We start from the raw sequence: 17,644 nt of genomic DNA on the forward strand, positions 1-17,644 counted from the left end.
GCTTGCGTGGGGTGGGAGGAAGGACAGTCATAGCATCTGTGGGCACAGAACGCTCTGAGGTCTCAAGGTGCTTTCTGTCACTGGAAGCCCTTCGAGGACCCCCAGAATATGGAGAAATCTAAAGACCAAGAGCAAGCCCACTGAAAAGAAATAAACGGAATCCCCCAGGCTATCCTCCAAAGTTCCCGCCGTATTCACAGAGAGCACTCTGCAGGGTCTGGGGTCAGCCCCTCCATGGACCCGGGAATCTCGCCAGGTGTCTAGAATACAAGAAGCACCACGCGGAATGATGACTGTGGCCGCCCTCCTGCCTATCCACGTATATATCCATCTGCGGAACTTACGGTGACAGCTGTGTGCCTCTGAAGGAGTTCCCTCTCCTCTCTGGGCTGGGTTTCTGCACCTGCATGCCTCCCACCCTTCCGTTCTGCACGTCTGAGCTGGGATCAGCCATTTACAAGTCAGAAAACCACTGCTGCACTTGGATACAAACCTTGGAAGAAAAGCCATGCTCTCTTCCAGCGTGACTGCTGGATGATTCATCAGAGAAATTAATTCGCTAACACCCTGGCTTCCTGTCAGGCAAATCTAGTCTTTTTTTGTGTGGCACGGTGACAGGCCTGGCTGCTGAGAAAGCAGGGCTTGAAGGGACCGGGGAGCTGGTCTAGGTCTGGTCCAGAACCCTCCCTCATTCTACGGATAAAGCAGACATCACCCTCTCTTGGTTCTCGTGACTTCTTCCAGAACAGACTCTGGTAAACCATGCAAATGTACTTAATGGATGCGCAAGATGGTGGGGGGAGGGCAGTTTCCAGTGCATCATCTTGGGCCTTGCGGATCCACACACATGGTCCTGGGCAGAGATCAACTCTCACTTGACCCTGACCATTGACATTCGACCTCTGCATCTGGGAGAGCATGTGTTTAACACTTGCCAGGAGCACTGGCTTGAAGGAATAGGGAAGTGGGGACAGGATAGAGGAGGAGATAAAGGTGGGTCTCCAGCATGCATGCTTTATTTACTGAGCACCTACTATGTGCCAGGCACTGCTCTAAACACCTAGAATACACTGGCAATAATATAAAAATAAAAAACCCAAAGATTCCTGCCTTCATGAGAGATTACATCGTGTGTGTGTGTGTTTGTCTAGATGCTCTGCTGGGCCCTGTCCCGCCCCTGGCACCCGGCTCCATTGAGGTGCATTTGCCAAAAGAAAAAAAAAAGCCCCCCACACAACCAAAAACAAAACAAAACCCTAAACTGTGAAATGTTATAAATAATAGTACGGTGCCAACATCAGCCAAAAAGAGCACAGCCATGCTCCTAAGATATGTGTGGCAAAATTAGTAAAAAAGCACCCCTCCCACCTCCCAAGCCCACTTCTAGGCAACCACACAAAAAAAGAAACCAACTTTGTTCTTTATTTAAAAAGAAACCCAAAATGCTTCTTCACTCATCTATATTTTAAAATTTAAAACAGAAAACACTATTCCATAAATATGCCTCTCTGTCTTCTTGCTGGTGGGTCTCCCTTGCCAACCTCCCTGTTCTCAGAGGCCTCCTGGGGCCCCTGTCAAAACCTACCCAAGCATGCGACCAGCTCACAGCTCCCCGGCCGTGACGCCATGGTGAGGCAGCCCCAACCCTCCGTGTGCAGCCTGCCCAAGCCACGGGCACAGGCCCTGCCTGGAGGACCCCCCCAAGCCAAGCTCACTGCCAAGCCGATGCGCACGGTCTCTTCCCAGCCTCTCCTTCAGAGCTGGTGACACCACCTTTTTGACAGATGTGTACTGATTCTAGTCGGTGCTAGGGACACTCCATTCACCTGTCACAGGCTCAAAAGCAGCTCCTCCACAATGTTCTAAACCTGAATTGTGGTGAAGGTTGCACAATTCTACACCTTTATGACAAAAAAAAAAAAAAAAAAAAATCACTACGTTGTATACTGAGGATGGGTGAATTTTATGGTATGAAACTATACCTCAATAAAGCAATTTCAAAAACAAGTCAGTGTCCAATCCTTGCAGATGCTTCTGCTCATCACCAGACCCAAAGTGGGGACCTGTGTCCTCTGCATATGGACAACCTCTCTCGGCCCCATGTGGTTCAGAGGCTGAACAGAGACTCTGCTGAGGGGGAGGCTGGAGCCAGGGTCCCAGGGTATGGAAGTAGTGGGTGAAGGGGCCGGAGTACAGGCTTCCAGATGGCAGCAGGAAGGGGGGGAGTGGGGACACTGACAGGGAAGAGAAGGGACACCACCAGAAGGAGGGTGGGCCAGCTACACAGCACGACAGCGTGACAGGGTGGCTGGATGCGGAGTGGATGTGTTTGACGTTAGACTGGACCATACGCCACCGCCATGTCCGTAGGTCAAAATGGTCAAATACTGGCCCAACCTGACACATCTGCATGCGATACCGATGGGGAGCTCAGGCTCCGGGGGTCTGCTTACGGGCTACAGGACCGAGGGCTTGTCACTTAAACCCTACGAGCCTCTGTCTTCTCATCTATAAATGGGATGGCACAGCTGCACCCCAGAAGCACGATCCCATTCCCGTGTTTTAACACATACACGGTGCCCAGCATGTGGCGGGCTCACCAAGGGCTCAAGGAGGGAGCATCCTCCTTTCCTGCTCCTCGCCTGCCTCTTCACCTTACACCTCTGGCTGTCTCCAGAGCAGACAGAGCAGCAGAACTAAGCTTGAGCCACCAACCTCCCACAGGCATCTCTCCCCACCCCTATAAAACCAGCCCCTGAACAAATCAGCACAATTCTGCTCAGCAAAGCAGCCCCCCCCCTTTCCTGACGTTACTAGGGAAACACGAGAGTGCCAACTGCCCCTGGGGCCCGGGGCTGTGGCTGGGATGGGCTGCATCCGGCATCCTCTACCTGGCGGGGGGGGGGGGGGGGGAACCCTGAAATAAAGCCAGAGGACAAATGGCCCGAAGGCAGAACCAGAGGCAAGGCGAACCAAAGGCTCCCCCGTTAGTTACTAGCACACGGAGTGGGGGGAGGGCGTTCGCCGCCAGGAGACACCAGGTGGGCCTGCGCGGCCACTGCAAAGCCATGGCTGTGCAAGGCCGTGGGTGCTCATGGCCAGCTATGCTAGAGACTAAGCGGAGGCCCGAGAAACCTCTTCCTTTCAGCTCACACGGAGAAAAGGCAGACACGCCAGCCCGCGGGGCCCCCGGAGGACACCCGCTGCCGCTGACCCGGTGGCTCCAGATGCTACTGCAGCTCTCGGGCACCACGCCACTGAGATACCACTTCTCCGTGAGAACTGTCCTGGGCCGATCCCTCGGGGTTCTCCTCCTTCAGTCCTGAGGCAACACTAGCTACTCTCATGCACAGGGGCAAGGGCGGCCAGACGCTGGCGGGAAAGAGGAGATGCCACAGAGGAAAACTTCGGTCCTTTCTGTATAAGCCACCCCTCTGTGGGGTCTTTCCTGCACTCCTGGACCCTCACCCATTCTAGGAGGCCAGAGACCAACGCCAACCAGGTCTCCGCCAGCACAAGTCCCAGCCGGCGAGTACGCTGTCCCTGGGGCCTGCACGCCGACGCCCATGAGCCATGCGTGCGGGTCAAGGCACACAGATGTGGCAGGGAAGAAATCCACCACCCTCTTCAACTCACCCGGTGAGTTAGCTGGCAGGTATGAGCGACGCTCTGATTTTCTGGAAGGTGTCCAGGAGGACATTTTTCTCAGTCCTTCAAAGTCACACCGAGGGCCCCAGCCTAGGACTTAGAAACCTTGCCCACGTGGGCTCCAGAGACCGGTGGGAGGCGTGCAAACAGATACAAGATGGGACATGCTGGAGAGATCCAGCACGGGGTGAATGAAAGCGTGGCGGGATCCCCGCGGAAGGAACATTAGTTCCCTCGAAAGATTCTTTCTTGCCAATAGCTACCACATCCCATGATGGTGTGGGTTCCACGCTCACTAAGGAGAGAGCCCCAGCAAGTCCACCACACGACTCAGGTCCCTAAGACCGAGGAAGCGGTGGCCTCGCCTGCCTCTGCACTTGCAAAGGAGGGGTTGGGAGGACTCATTCTTAAGGGGAAAAAAGGCGCGCTTGGCTTCCTGCCTCAGGGTAATAAACCACCCTTCAAAAAGCTCGCCGGAACAATCACGTGTTTTCACCGAGCCGGCCCAGAGCTGGTCGTCAGAGCTGTGCGTCCGGCAGCTGCTCGGGGCCCGCGGCACTGCGCCGGGCACCGCAGGGGGCAGCTTCCACTCACCAGACAGCGGGTCTTTGCCAATCATCAAGACATTGGGCAAATTCATTACGATCAGCTGCTGGAGAACTTCCTACAGAAACAAAGGGGGAAAGATACTGTTAAGAACAGGAAACAAAATTAAAGAATGACTAAGAAAATTACAGTTTATCAAGTCACTGGATGAACGTGCATGTGGCCATTAAGCGCTAAGTATGAAGATCCTCTAGAATAGGAAGGAATATTTAGGATACAAATAAACGTGGAAAGTCCAAGTTAATTATACTTCTACCTTGATCATGAACAAATAAAAATCATGCCTGCAGATGGATGGAGACCTTGGGAAAAAGATCTACTGCAGGCTGGGATAGAGGATTAGGTGTAAATTTCTTTTTAAGAGAGGTCTTTATTTTTATTGTACGGTTTGCTGGTGCAATTAAAAAAAATAGAGTAAAGATGAGAGATAAGCTACGGAGTCTTTATAACCTGATGATTCAGGATCCTAGCATTCAGCATGTCTTTGGTACGAGCTGTAAATGAGGAGACTTCTCTCATTTACAGCAGCGGCTTCCCCGGGAGAGGGGGATAAATCACAGCTAATCTGCACCCGTTAGAGGTGGCGCGAGGAAATGAGCCGCCTTCTGGCCCTCACACCAAGGGGCTTTGAAAGAAGGCCCAGGCACCAGCCATCAGTCATGCCCCCCGTGTCTGGGCTCTTTAACAAGCTCCCCCAGCGGAGTGTGCTGGCCCCGATACACTGTTTCCCAGAGCACTTCTCAGGACAGGTCTTCTTCCCTGCCCTGATGTGCCTTGTTTTTCACCAATCAGAAGATAAAAGTCTCATTTTTACGGAGACAAGTAAGGAGGCAGGTTTTCTCAGGCTTAACATATTACAAAAGTGGTCACTACAGAAGTTCTTCCAAAAGTGGTCACTAAATTCTTCACCAACAAAGCTCCTCTTACGCCTTTAAAAAAAAAAAAAAAGATTATCTGAGAGAGAGAAAGAGCGAGAGAGAGCACGAGGAGGGCGGAGGGGCAGAGGGAGAGGGACAAGCAGACTCCCCGCTGATCGAGCCTGACGTGGGGCTGGATCCCAGGACCTTGAGATCATGACCTGAGCTGAAGGCAGATGCTTAATGACTGAGCCACCCAGGCGCCCCTCTCTTATGCCTTTTTAATAATGTTTCCAGTGAGACGGCTTTTTTCCAGCGTCACTCTACTGCACAATGTGAACACGAGGATCTCTGTATTCTATATACTGCCAACTAGCGCTGATGAAGAAAACGGGGACAATCACACAATCCCCTAACCCCACAGGGCCCAGGTGAACACCCCAGAACGATGTCCAAATCGTCAGCTCAGAGTGGTAGCCTTGGCAAGCATGCCCGGAGAGGCCAACACCTTCAAAAGATGTATAAAATGATCTCATCCTCCCCCTCAGTGTCTTTCTAAGGCTCCTGTCTACCCCAGACTGGGGCGGTGGGGGAGGAGAGGAGTGGATGCGGACCCAAACACACCGGACCCCTCTCCACCCAATGCTGGCGAACGTTTTTATTATCTGGGGTCGCAGGTCACCACAGGAGATGCTCATGTTTTCTCAAACACTCTTCGTTGGCAAATACCTGTGCTAGACACAAGTGTGAGCTGTAGAGCGCCTCAGCCCTCCTTCGGGGCCCGAAAGAAGTCAACACACATACAAAACAGTCTCTCAACTGAATGCTCTTGCCAAAGGATTCCACAGTCTCACCCTGGGGCAAAACACACATGAAGAGTACAATCAGCAAAATCCACTTTCCAGCTCGCTCATCCAGCAAAAGTAAAGACTCCAGGCCAGATTAAGCCCATTCAGTCACGGAGTCGCTCTTCTGCCTCAACACTAAACTCAAGTGCTCAGCCCTGCTTCTGGAAGATTTACTTGTTATCACTGTCCAACCAGCTATAGCCCCTTTTGAAGTCTGGGCTAGTTTCCGTCGGTCACTGTCCAAGGGTCTGGGGCATCGGCGCTATGATCGGACTGCTCACACTTATAAAGGAGACACAGAACGTGAAATCATCTCGAGGAGCTCACAGAAAAATACGAGGTGGTATTTTTATGCTAATGATGATCTCAGCAAAAGCTCGTTGGAAACACTGCTAGAAACTATTGCTAGAAAACCCACGTATTCTCCCAAAACAGGGTGTTTTACTTTTAATTTTCCCACAAGAAATGTATCCCTTGTGCAATCAAGTAGTAGTATTTTATGAACAGATGATTTTTAAAATTTGTTCCTTTCAAAAAAATAAAAAACAAAACAAAACACCGTGGGTCTCCTAAGATCTAATCCTGTGGCCCAAAGCACTCCTGAGACATTAACCATCTCCCTAGAGAACCACCAAGCATGTTTTCAGCAAAAGCAGGCTCCGAGGTATCAGAGCCATCCAGTAGAAATACAGTGCGAGACATATATTAATTTCAAATGTTCTAGTAGCCACCCTAAAAAAGGTGTGTCTGTGTGTATGAAAATACTCGAATAATACGTTAAGCCAACATATCCAAAATACCATCATTTCGCCACATAACTAACATAAAATCATGAAGGAGATATTTTACATTCTCTTCTCAGGCTAAGGTCTTTGGGATCCAGTGAGGGGATTATACCCAGGGCCCATCTCAACCCAGATGCGAAATTTTCATCGGAAACACTCGATCTGCACAAAGTAGCTTCACACCCCCAAGTTGTCCCCAAGACAGTTAAAAGTTTTCCGATGCCTGAATCAAACAACAGTTTTCAAATTTCATTAAAATTTCACGTCCTCGGTCACACCAGCCGCACGAGGAGGCCCCAGAGAGCCACATGTGCCTAGCAGCTGTCATGCCCCCGACATGACAGTCAGTCCCCTCGGGGTGGCAGGGCCTCCAAGGCGACAGGCCAGGCCCTCCATCTAGTGGGGACGTGAGGTGGTTGCTGACGAGGAGACCCTCCCGCCCAGGACTGAGAACAGAAAGCCACTGTGCAGGCCGCAGCTGACATCGGCCGGCTCGCCGGGCACCTGGTCACACCCTGGCCGGCTGCGTGGGGTGGGACAGAGCCAGGACGGAAAACACAAGCCAAGGGGTGTGCTCTAAGCAGCCCTCAAATTTGCCAGCAAGCCCTCCCAGTTCTGCAAAGAGCAAAAGCAAGGCCACTGTCACAGGCTGAGGCCAGGATGAGGGACAAGGGCACACACGAGCCTCCACGCAGCCTCGGTCTTGTCACCACATCCTTGTGACCTGATGGGCAGGAGGGAAGAGGCAGAACCCTCACCCTCTGCAGAGTGGGGAGGACGAAGGGTTAAATCTGGAGGTCCAGGGGGGATTTTGATCCCCTCCTCTGAGTGGGTTATCGGATCCTAACAAAAGATGCTGGGGAAGCCCCAGATGTTCCTTTTCATAAACGAAGCCACACATCGCATCCTGGAAGGTTCCCACTGGTAACTGCTGTAAACAAACTAAGAGTCCCAAGAACAGATGAGAGGAGGGTGGGCGTATAGGATTCTCAGCGGCCGAGGGCTGGAAAGTGCTCTGTGATGTAAAAAAGGGGAGAGAGCCCACCTGAAACCAGCCTGGCTGCAAATCCAGGAGCTGGGATCTTATCAGAATTCCAAGTTCCTCCCAGGCCGTCAGCCCTACACGCAGGGGGAGGGAAGGGGCCGGCCAGGACACTCGGCAGGGAGCGTCTGTCGCCCCAGTTGGTGGGTGCCGGGGCTGCGCATCTGTGTTCGCATGTGGTGTCAACAAGCCTGGAGGGTTGCCCCCCCCGCCCCGCCCCGCCCCCGTCGGATTCCCAGCTTCCTGATTTCAGCAGCATCCCAAGGGCGACGACGCAGGGCCCATGGCCTGGCTCTAGAGGTCATGGCTGGGGAGAAGTTCTGAGAACAGAACCAGGCGGCTGAGTGGCAGGAAACGGCTCCCTTCCTATTCGAATCCTCTCCTGACAAGTACACATGTATTCAGTGGGGAGGGAAAGCACAGGACAGTCGGGGGGAGCCCCATTCAGGGCCTCACGGATCATGGAACACTGGCAGTGACAGGAAGGATGACAGAAGGTGCTGATGAGCAGATTCCAGAGGCGCCGGGTTACTCGCACACCTCACACTTGATTACAACTAAGCGGGTGGCCACGGTGGACCCAGGAGCACGGCTTCACCGCCTGGGACGCCAAACGCTTGTCCTGCTGGTCTCTGAAACCCGGGCCACAATGTGGGCTGCTGCCACAAGGCCAGGCCACACCCTCGGCACCCTCCTGTCCCCAGCCCTCCTCAAATCCTCCCCAACCTCACTCCTCTCAGGGAACGTTCAAGGTTTCCCAAACGTCTGCACTTAGCGGCTATAAGCAAAGTCTCAGGATGAAAAGATCTAGAAGGCTCTGTCACTGCCCTGTGGACAGCGCTGCCTGGCTAGAGGCAGAAGGACACAGTGAGGGGGAGTCAGAGGCCTGAGGCAGCATTGCAGGGGCTGGGAGAGACCCGGGAGGGACCCCAGCAGGGGCCTGATGTGACCCCCTCGCTCCCAGGGCTTGTAAATGAAGCTCAATTTCTGCATTCTGTCCAGTCACTCCGTTTAATTGTTAGGTCCCTGCGGGAGGTGGGCCCCCCAATTCCATTCTGGCCAGTCCCCATTCAAGACTTACAGAGAGTGTACCCACCCGACCATGGCAGCTGAATGTCCTGGAAGAACCAAAATGAGCCCGTGCTTTCTCCCAGGACCTCCTCTCTTCGTTTAGGAACAGGGGACTCAGCTCAGGCCCCTTAAAATGCCCTACACACTTACCCCTGGGCATAAGTGCATGTACCCCAAACTCTTAGTAAACGGTCCACCTCACAGTACAACTATCAATAACAGTATATTAAAAGGAGGGCCTAAAACACTCCCCCAACACCTCAAAATACAAATGAAAGTATGACGAGGCATGTGATAGAGGAGAAGCACCTCAACACTGTGGCTTCGAACGGGTCCCGGGGGCTGGTTAGGTTCTCAGAGACCCAGCGCTCATCCTGGTTCTTCAGACCACAAAAGATGCTTAAGACACGGATACACAATTGCATGTACGGTACTGAAGGCATGTTAGTAAAGAAAGGGAAACTCTCAAAGAGAATCTACCACAATGACAGCACATTCTTTCCTAGGGCCACCAGGACAAGGGCAAGATTTGCCAACATTTTCTACCGATCCTGTGATGCTCATACCACCTTAAATGATGCTATTCGAACCCCGTGGCACGGCTTCTCGCGCAGCATGCATCTGCCAGCGACTGAGCTACGAAATGACAGGCTCGTGAAAATTATCTTTTCCTTCGAGACAATTCACCATGTATCCAAGAGGAAAATCAACTGCCTTACCATTTTTTAAAACACCACCCCCCTGCTCCCAAATCGAAGTGCACTCTGGCATCTCCCACCAGGAAACGCAAAGCCTCCCCCAGCTGGGAGGAGCAGATGCCAGCCAGCAGGACCCAGGCGACCCCGGACCAGGAGTGGGGGCAGGGCTGACTTACAGGGAGGCCCTCGGGGGCGGGGTGGGCTCCAGAGCCCCAGGCCCTTGAAGATAGAGGCTCAGGGCTCCCAGAAAAGTTCCATCCACTGCCTGGGGGCAATGCAGAGGCCGCACTGAAGAGGCTCACCATCCTGCCAGGGCCCAGCTGGACCTCTGTGCCCACTCAAACAGAAAGGTCATTTTCTTCCCCCCGTGGAAGAAATGCAAGGTCCTGGAGAAGTTGCAGGGTGGAAACGTGTGTGTGTGTGTGTGTGTGTGTGTGTGTGTGTGTGTGTGGCCTGTTGGATTAAGAACACGGATGTCATGAAGACACTGAAGGAATTCTTTTTCTCCCCTCCAAATGAAACTCCGTTTTGTAGCTTAATACTGTGCTGGGAAAACAAAACAAGTGTTGCTAAAGGTCAAGTTTTCGGGCCCACGAGTGACCCTCCATAGGGGTTTGGATAGGAGCTGATGTTGAGTAAATGAGGGGAAATCCCCGAAAAGTTAAGACAATCACCCACAGAGGCATCCAGAAGGTCACCGAGGTGGTCAGGATGGTCCGAACAGAAAAATGTGCCTTCCACAGAGCCAAAGAAACAAAGAGCCTTGCTATGGACCTAGCCACGTTCTCAGAGTCAATACTGAAAATCAGAAACACGCGTGGTATCGGCTTTGAGTGTACACCCAACCCACCTTTACGTCTGCAGGTCAGATATTCAGAAGACACATGCTGAGCACCCTGCTGTGAGCTGAGAACTCTCAGCCTGAATGGAAAGGCAGGGGGGTAGAAAATCATAGCACAGAGGGCGCGGGTCAGAGCAGCACAGCACAAGGAGCACAGCCAAACTCTGCCCAGGCAAGTCTGGGAAGGCTTCCTGGAGGCGGTGTCTGAGCTGGGCTATGCAGAACGCTTAGGAGTCCCACAGGAGGAGAAAGCCCAGAGATGTCTGAACTGCTAAATGGGGCCAACAAGTCAAGCCTAGGGTTACACTGTACTATACACTTTGCAGTTCCCACTGGGGCACACTTTCTTCCCCCCACAACCCTAGCCTCCACTCCTCCCAGTCAGAATCCTATTCATCCTCCAAAGCTCATAGAAAACATCACCTTCTCCATGCAGCTACCTTTGATGCCCCGAATCACATACCATTTTCTTTCCTCTGAATTCTAAATGCTTCATTTGCCCACATTCGTGGCCCTCTCACATTTTGCCCTGTCACTCAACGCCCCACTCAGAGGCAGTGAAAAGCTGCTACGGTGACAACTGACAAAATCAGACTGATCAGAAAAGATTCCTCAAAATTTATATTAAGATTTTCAAAAAAGGGGGTGCCTGGCTGGCTCAGTCCATTAAGCATCTGACTCCTGATCTCAGCTCAGGTCTCGATCTCAGGGTTGTGAGTTTAATTAAGCCCCACATCAGGCTCCACACCCAGCATGGAGCCTACTTTAAAAAAAAAAAAAATTTTTTTTTTTTTTTTTTTTTTGGAAGAGGTGTCCTGTCTCTCTCACACTAACAGGGGAATCAAGTCCCGAAAACCACCTGCTTTCTCCACCACCGTGATGGAAGTAACTCAACTCTCTTCGCCTGGAACCCTGGCAAGATCAGCTGCTGTATGTATGCCTTAAGATTCACCAGCCTGCAGATGTTAACGAAAGTTAAAACATCTCAGAGTGAGTTTGCAGTGCTGGTTTGGATACTTTTCCATTGTTAATTCCCAAATATGATCGTTCTAGGAGGAAACAAAGCAAAACAAGGCTCATTAAAAATTCCTACATTACAGAAGTGACTCCGACAGGAAAGATACCACCCGAATTCCAATGCTCCCAGTGTCTATTCCAGTGCCCTATAAGAGAAGAGATGTCTAAGCCCCACAGCAAGAACCTTGCTAGGGAGTACACGGCACTAGCAAGGGCCCACGCAGGTCACACACCTCTGGGACTCCACAAGGCTGAGATGCCCACGGAGCACCCCAGACCCACAGAGCTGGGGAAGTGCCAGGGTCCTCCGCACGCACCACACGGTTTATGCTCACGTCATCAATGAGCTGTCCTCCACACGACACATCTCAAAACCTCCCACCTGGATCTGGCCGAGAGGGGTTCCTTAATGCCCTTCAACACTCCTCGGTCAAAACCAAAAACTGCCTGAAAGCCTGGCCTTGCCAAACACACACCCAACCGCAGCAAGGTGCCATCACTTTCCTGCTCCCCCCAGTCTCGTGAGGCGGTCAGGAAAAGAATCACTAGGATTTCCAATCTGAGAGAACCACGGCACAGTGCTGGTAACGGGGCTTGGTGGCAGGGTCCAGAGCGACGGCCAGGAACAGCACTCTGGGTGGTGAGCTCTCCCCGGGGCCACGCCAACTGCCCCGTGGCCCAAACTGGAGCACTCCGTATCGGTGATGCTGGCCTCATACCTTCCGTAGGGATTCACGGTACTTACAGCCTGCTGCCCTCTCCCCGGCAAATCCTGCCCCCCGCAGTATCACCTCATCTGAGATCAAGAGGGACCTGACTCCAACACCATGCGCCCCAGCCCGCTTTCTGGGATATCACTGCCGAGAGCACAAGTTTCTAACTGAGCTGCTGGGAGGAGATGTAAGCCTGATGATTTATCCTCGGCCGCCTGTTCAAAGCCTGGGCCCGTGGGGCCACGTGCTTGTGATTCCATCTGGACAAGGGGCTCTGGCTTGTACCGCATTCCCTCTGACTGGGGCAGGGAGTCCTGGCAAAATGAGTGGGTAATGAAGTACTTTTATGTTAAGAGGCTGTCACGTAAAGCTGCTGATAGATTCAATCCATCTGTTCTAACTCCTTTCAATTAATCCTGGGGTCCCCAGGGCCTGAAACCAGTTCAGAGTCACACGAGCCCAAGAGTACTGGTTTCCCCTAACTAGGCCACACTGCATCTCTGCAACCGTGATTTAAAGCTACCGATTTGGGCCATCCAGGGTTACTGCGGCAGGAGCAAACCTCCTGCCCCCATGTTCGTAGCTGCCTCTCCTTGTGGCTCTGTGCACAAAAACAAACTAAGACCATGCTTTATTCACAGAAAGGAAAATAAGTATTTCCTCTGAGCAGATCAAGGAGCAGACCTGTGGGAAGGAGCCCCTGGAAACGCAATCACCACTGTGTGCAGGCAAAGCTACTTGCAGTGTGACCTCAGGCAAGCCGCACCCTCATCTGTTCCAGGACCAGGACCATCTCTAAGGGATGTCTGGCTCCTTCAAAAGTCAGGGGAGGGGAAGTGGAAAAGGAGACAGGGTGTTGGCACGGAGGAGCACGCACATCTTTACGAAGTTACTAACTCAGGGCTGCCAACTCTGAACCCAGGCAAGTGCCCACATGGCCCAGAAGAACCCAGGGGAAACCCAACAGGGACGGGGGCTGGAGGATGCTCAAGTGTCCCCGCAAAGGCCTGTCACCTTCCCTTTAGGGCTGGTGTGATACCTGGGAAGCTCTGTGGGAGGAGTTGTCTTATCTGATGCTGGGAAGTGCCTGTTGTGAGCCCCTGGACCAAAAACGGTTATGGGGGAGCCCCAGAAGCATGGGGAGGGCACTGCATTCAGCTCCTCTGAGAAGAATTTCTGCCCATAAATGCTGTTTCAGAAACCACTTTACATGGTAAATACAAGCCTGTCACCAGCAACCAAAGTTGGGTTCTAGGGAAGAACAGGAACCACAGGTGCAGGGAGCGGGGGCAAGGGGTCCCAGGGAGACCAGCAGATGGACACACAGCCCTGCCGACAGATCCCAGCCAACAGCAGGGGGCTAGTGAGACGAGCTTTTAAAACTGAAAGAGCCTTCCAGATTACCTACAGAGCAAGGAAACTGAGGCCCAGAGCGGAAAATCATAGGGGTGCAGCATCACATCTGGTTCTAGAAACCCAGGTCTCCTCTGACTCTGCCCTAGAGCTCTTTCCAGTACAGCAAGGAGCTCACTTCCATTCATCGGTGTCTACTGAGGGCCTCCTACACCCAGGAACATGCTCCAGCAGGAGCTGCGGCAGGGGGGCCGGAGGGGGGTCCTGTCCTCACACTCATTGCCTGGAGTGGCTCATGCCCTGTGCTCTCCTCCCAGCAAGAACATCAGCATCAGTGCTTGGCGTTGACACAAGGAACCCCAATCCATGGCAGTGAGGGATCTTACAGCTGTGGGCCAGCAACTGGAGAATTCCTTTTTTTTTTTTAACATATTTATAAATTTTTTTTATTCTTATGTTAATCCCCATACATTACATCATTAGTTTTAGATGTAGTGTTCCATGATTCATTGTTTGTGCATAACACCCAGTGCTCCATGCAGAATGTGCCCTCCTCAATACCCACCACCAGGCTAACCCATCCTCCCAACCCCCCTCCCCTCTAGAACCCTCAGTTTGTTTTTCAGAGTCCATCGTCTCTCGTGGTTCATTCTTCCCCTCCTGCTACCTTCTTCTTCTTCTTTTTTTTTTCTTAACATATATTGCATTATTTGTTTCAGAGGTACAGATCTGAGATTCAACAGTCTTGCACAATTCACAGCGCTTACCAGAGCACATACCCTCCCCAGTGTCTATCACCCAGTCACCCCATCCCTCCCACCCCACCCCCCACTCCAGCAACCCTCAGTTTGTTTCCTGCGATTAAGAATTCCTCATATCAGTGAGGTCATATGATACGAGAATTCCTTTCTTCAGGCTTCTTGGAAGAGTTGACATTTCTGTCGATGGGTAGGTGAGGGCGGGCGTGGGGCTCACAGGCAGCACCACCTGTTGGCCAGAGCGCAGCATGCGTGCAGCGGAAGGCTAGAGGAGCCGCCAATGCTGCCTGGTCCCAGGGACCCAAACTGCTCCCCTACATCACCTGTAGGTGGGGGGCCCTGGGCTGATTTCCTGGGCACCTTCTGCTCTGGGCCTGCCCACAGAGCTTCGGGGGAGAGGTGTGGCTCTCTCCTGCCCCAGTACACACCCCAGCAGCCCTCACCCATACCTGGTGTTGCAGCAGCTCCCTCAGTCCCAGGGTACAAGCCAGAGCAGGAGGGGCAGAGAGTACCCGGAGCCTCAAGCTGCACGTGGCGGCCTGCTAGGACCTGCGAGGGCCCGGAAAGGCAGGCAGGGAAGCCAAGCCATCCCAGCACCCCGCCGTGTGAGCATCACAGGACCCGAGGCACCGACACTCCCAAGTCAGCCAGGCTTCCACACATCCATCTCCCCAGGGCAGGGAGAACAGACGGGCAGCCAATCGCTCTCACGGACACCAGTGTACTTCTGGGCGCCTAATGGGTGTCGGGTGGTATGCTGGTGTGTGCGCGGTGGGGGTTACAAAGAGAAGACCTCTGTCCTCAAATCTACGATATGCAGACAGACAAGCTCTGCAAACCTGCAGGAAGCAGTGGGGGTGCCCAGGTTGTGTGCGCATGGGGCTGGGCTCTGCCCGGGAGACAGACCCAGGGGACAGACCCGCTAGCCAGAAGGGAAGGTGAGGCATTTGACTTGAGGGACAACAGGAGAGGCTAATCCGGAAAGGCTTTCAGGAAGAGGTGGCACTGAGCTACAGTGGAACAAAGAAGAGCAGGTGCCATCCAGGCATATGAGTACAGATCGGGGTCAGGTTGGCAGCAGGGAAAGGAGGCAACAAGGCAGAGGAAGCAGCAGAAGGCGCTCCCCCACCTCATGTGTCCCACCATGGGCACTGGAGTCAGACCCCCCAGCACAGTCCCAGACGCAGCAGCAGAGGGAGCTGGGGCCCCGCATGTGTGCTCTATGCTCAGCTGCACGGTGGCAGCCGTGACTCTGCTGTCCCCAAACCACCAGCAGCCTCTTGCTGCTGGGCCTCAGCTCCAACCCCCTGCCGGGTGGCTGGGCAAGCAGGTGGGCATCACCCCTAAGCTACAGGAGACGGAGCATGGCGCCTGTTCTAGACACACGCCTGCCTCCTGCTTAGGGTCCCAACTCAGACCAGCTCTGTGAGGCACACACGCAGGAGGCCGTCAGAGACCAGACGTGAACCCATAATGGAAGACAGCCACAGCTATCTGGGTGTGGGGGTTCACCCTGGAGGTCCTCGGGAATGGGGAAACCCTCCCTACCCCCAGGATCACCCCACACCCCTTCTCCTTCTCTGTGGCCCTGAATTAGGTCCAGGTGAGCGGGAGGACTGAACAGGACCACCACCTGACCATCCTTTTCTTGCTCTTACTTTCTCTTCTTTTCCCTCCGGTCTCTGGAGGAAAAGCACACTAGACAGCCTGCGGAGAGAAGGGCTGGCGGGTGCTGTGCTGAGAACGCTCAGGGCAGGCCTAGGCTGGGGCGGGGGGAAGGGGGGGCGGGGGGTGGTGTGTGCATGGTCGATTAGTGATGCCTGCCTCCACTAGAAGTGAGCTGGGTAAGACTGGACTATGGCCTCTGTCGCCCCAGCTCCCACCTCCAAAGAAGCTGCAGGTAAAAGAGATGGTACAAGTTACTGAGAGGTGACTTTTGGCTCCGAGGAGGGATTTCTGTGAACCAAGGGAGAAGTGCCCACAGAGGGCTATAGACTCCTTCCGCTGGGTCAGGAGCGCGGGGACCCTTGCATGTGGAGGGAAAAAACTCAACTAACTCTAAGGTCTACATTGTAGAAGGGGGAGAACACATTTACTCCTCAAGCAGGTCTGTAAATTAATCCTCAAATCAACGTTCAGTGACATAAGACTGGGAAGAGCGTATTTAGTCCGTTTTATTAAAGGCATAGCATTTTTTAAAAATTTTATTTATTAGAGAAAGAGAACACAAATAGGCAGAGTGGCAGGCAGAGGGAGAAGCAGGCTGCTCTCTGAGCAGAGAGCCTGACATGGGACTCGATCCCAGGACCCTGGGATCATGACCTGAGCCGCAGACGTTTAACCGACTGAGCCACCCAGGCGCCCCAAAGGCATAGCATTTCTAAAAACATAGTCACCACATGAGTCCGAGCATCAGAAGCGTTCCCGTCATACAGATCACCCACCTGGGAACAACGAAGACAACAAACAGATGGTACAAGCAAGCCAATCTTGTAAGAACTGGTCCCTTCTCATCGTTACGGGAGTTTGCAACTGACGACTAGACTCCATCTAGAGAGCAAGAAACTCTGGAAGGTTCTTTTTTTTTCTATTACCAAAAATGTATTCTATAGCAGGAAACTGGGGGAGGGCAGCTCAGGACACAGTTGAAAAACTGAGGAGGAGGAAGGTTAAGAAATGACAAGTCTGTAATGAGTAACATTTCAGCAGGAAGTGAAAATCTCAACAGATGGTATCAACTTCAAGGCAGCTGGACAAGGGGTCAGCGGCGGCTCAACCCCCTTGCCCCCAACACTTGAGACAATCCTCCCCAGCCAACAGCACTCAAGTCCAATGCCATCCCCTACCCAAATTCCTTGGCTGGAAATAGTAACTCCCTCCTCTGGGCCCCCGAGCCCTGGCACAGTGTACCCCCATGGTCAGTTCGAGGTGCCTGGGAACCTCAGGGTCTTGGGGTGCTGCTATAAGGTGCTCATCTCTGAATTCCCCCCTCCCCACCCCAGGCCTCTGCACCTGCTGCCCACAGGCACTCACTAACTGCTGGCTAAACCAAACCCACTGACCACAAGGAGGGAGGGCCTGGTGAAAACAGAGGCCCCAGGACCTCGGGCCACTGAACACGGCCTCGCCCTTCTTCCAGAGGGCAACAGACACTCGCTTTTGAACAATAGTCAGAGGGACTAATGAGCCAGCCTTCCCAACCAGCAGGCGGTACCCCAGGTCCACTGGCTGGCTGGCTATTTGCCCATGCAAGATCTATTTGATCGACAACGATTTTCGGTTGGTGGGGAAAAGGCAGCAAATGAGGGCAATGAAGAGGTCAGTAAGTGTATCATTCATATGTGCCAAGAAATACTGAGTGCTAAGAAAAATAAGCAGGCAAGACAAGAGTGAGGGAAAAAGAAATT

The 17,644-nt window shown here is 53.0% G+C and overlaps 1 protein-coding gene across 4 annotated transcripts in view; it reads right to left on the reverse strand.

The window, feature by feature from the left end:
* The window catches only part of CCDC88C (coiled-coil domain containing 88C), a 120,915-nt gene that overhangs the window by 68,109 nt on the left and 35,162 nt on the right, over window positions 1–17,644 (reverse strand). For 3 of the 4 annotated variants that reach the window (XM_064571491.1, XM_064571490.1, XM_045901408.3), the window contains exon 4: window positions 4,243–4,312. The exons of the other annotated variant lie outside the window; for it this stretch is intronic. In XM_064571491.1, coding sequence (XP_064427561.1) covers window positions 4,243–4,312 — 70 coding nt within the window. The remainder of the gene's footprint in view (window positions 1–4,242; window positions 4,313–17,644) is intronic. 4 annotated transcript variants of the gene reach the window in all.

The sequence above is a fragment of the Mirounga angustirostris genome, unplaced genomic scaffold (assembly GCF_029215605.1).
Source record: "Mirounga angustirostris isolate CCGP_5_RB_7025 unplaced genomic scaffold, mMirAng1.0.hap1 SCAF_9, whole genome shotgun sequence".
NCBI classification, from domain to species: Eukaryota; Metazoa; Chordata; class Mammalia; order Carnivora; family Phocidae; genus Mirounga; species Mirounga angustirostris.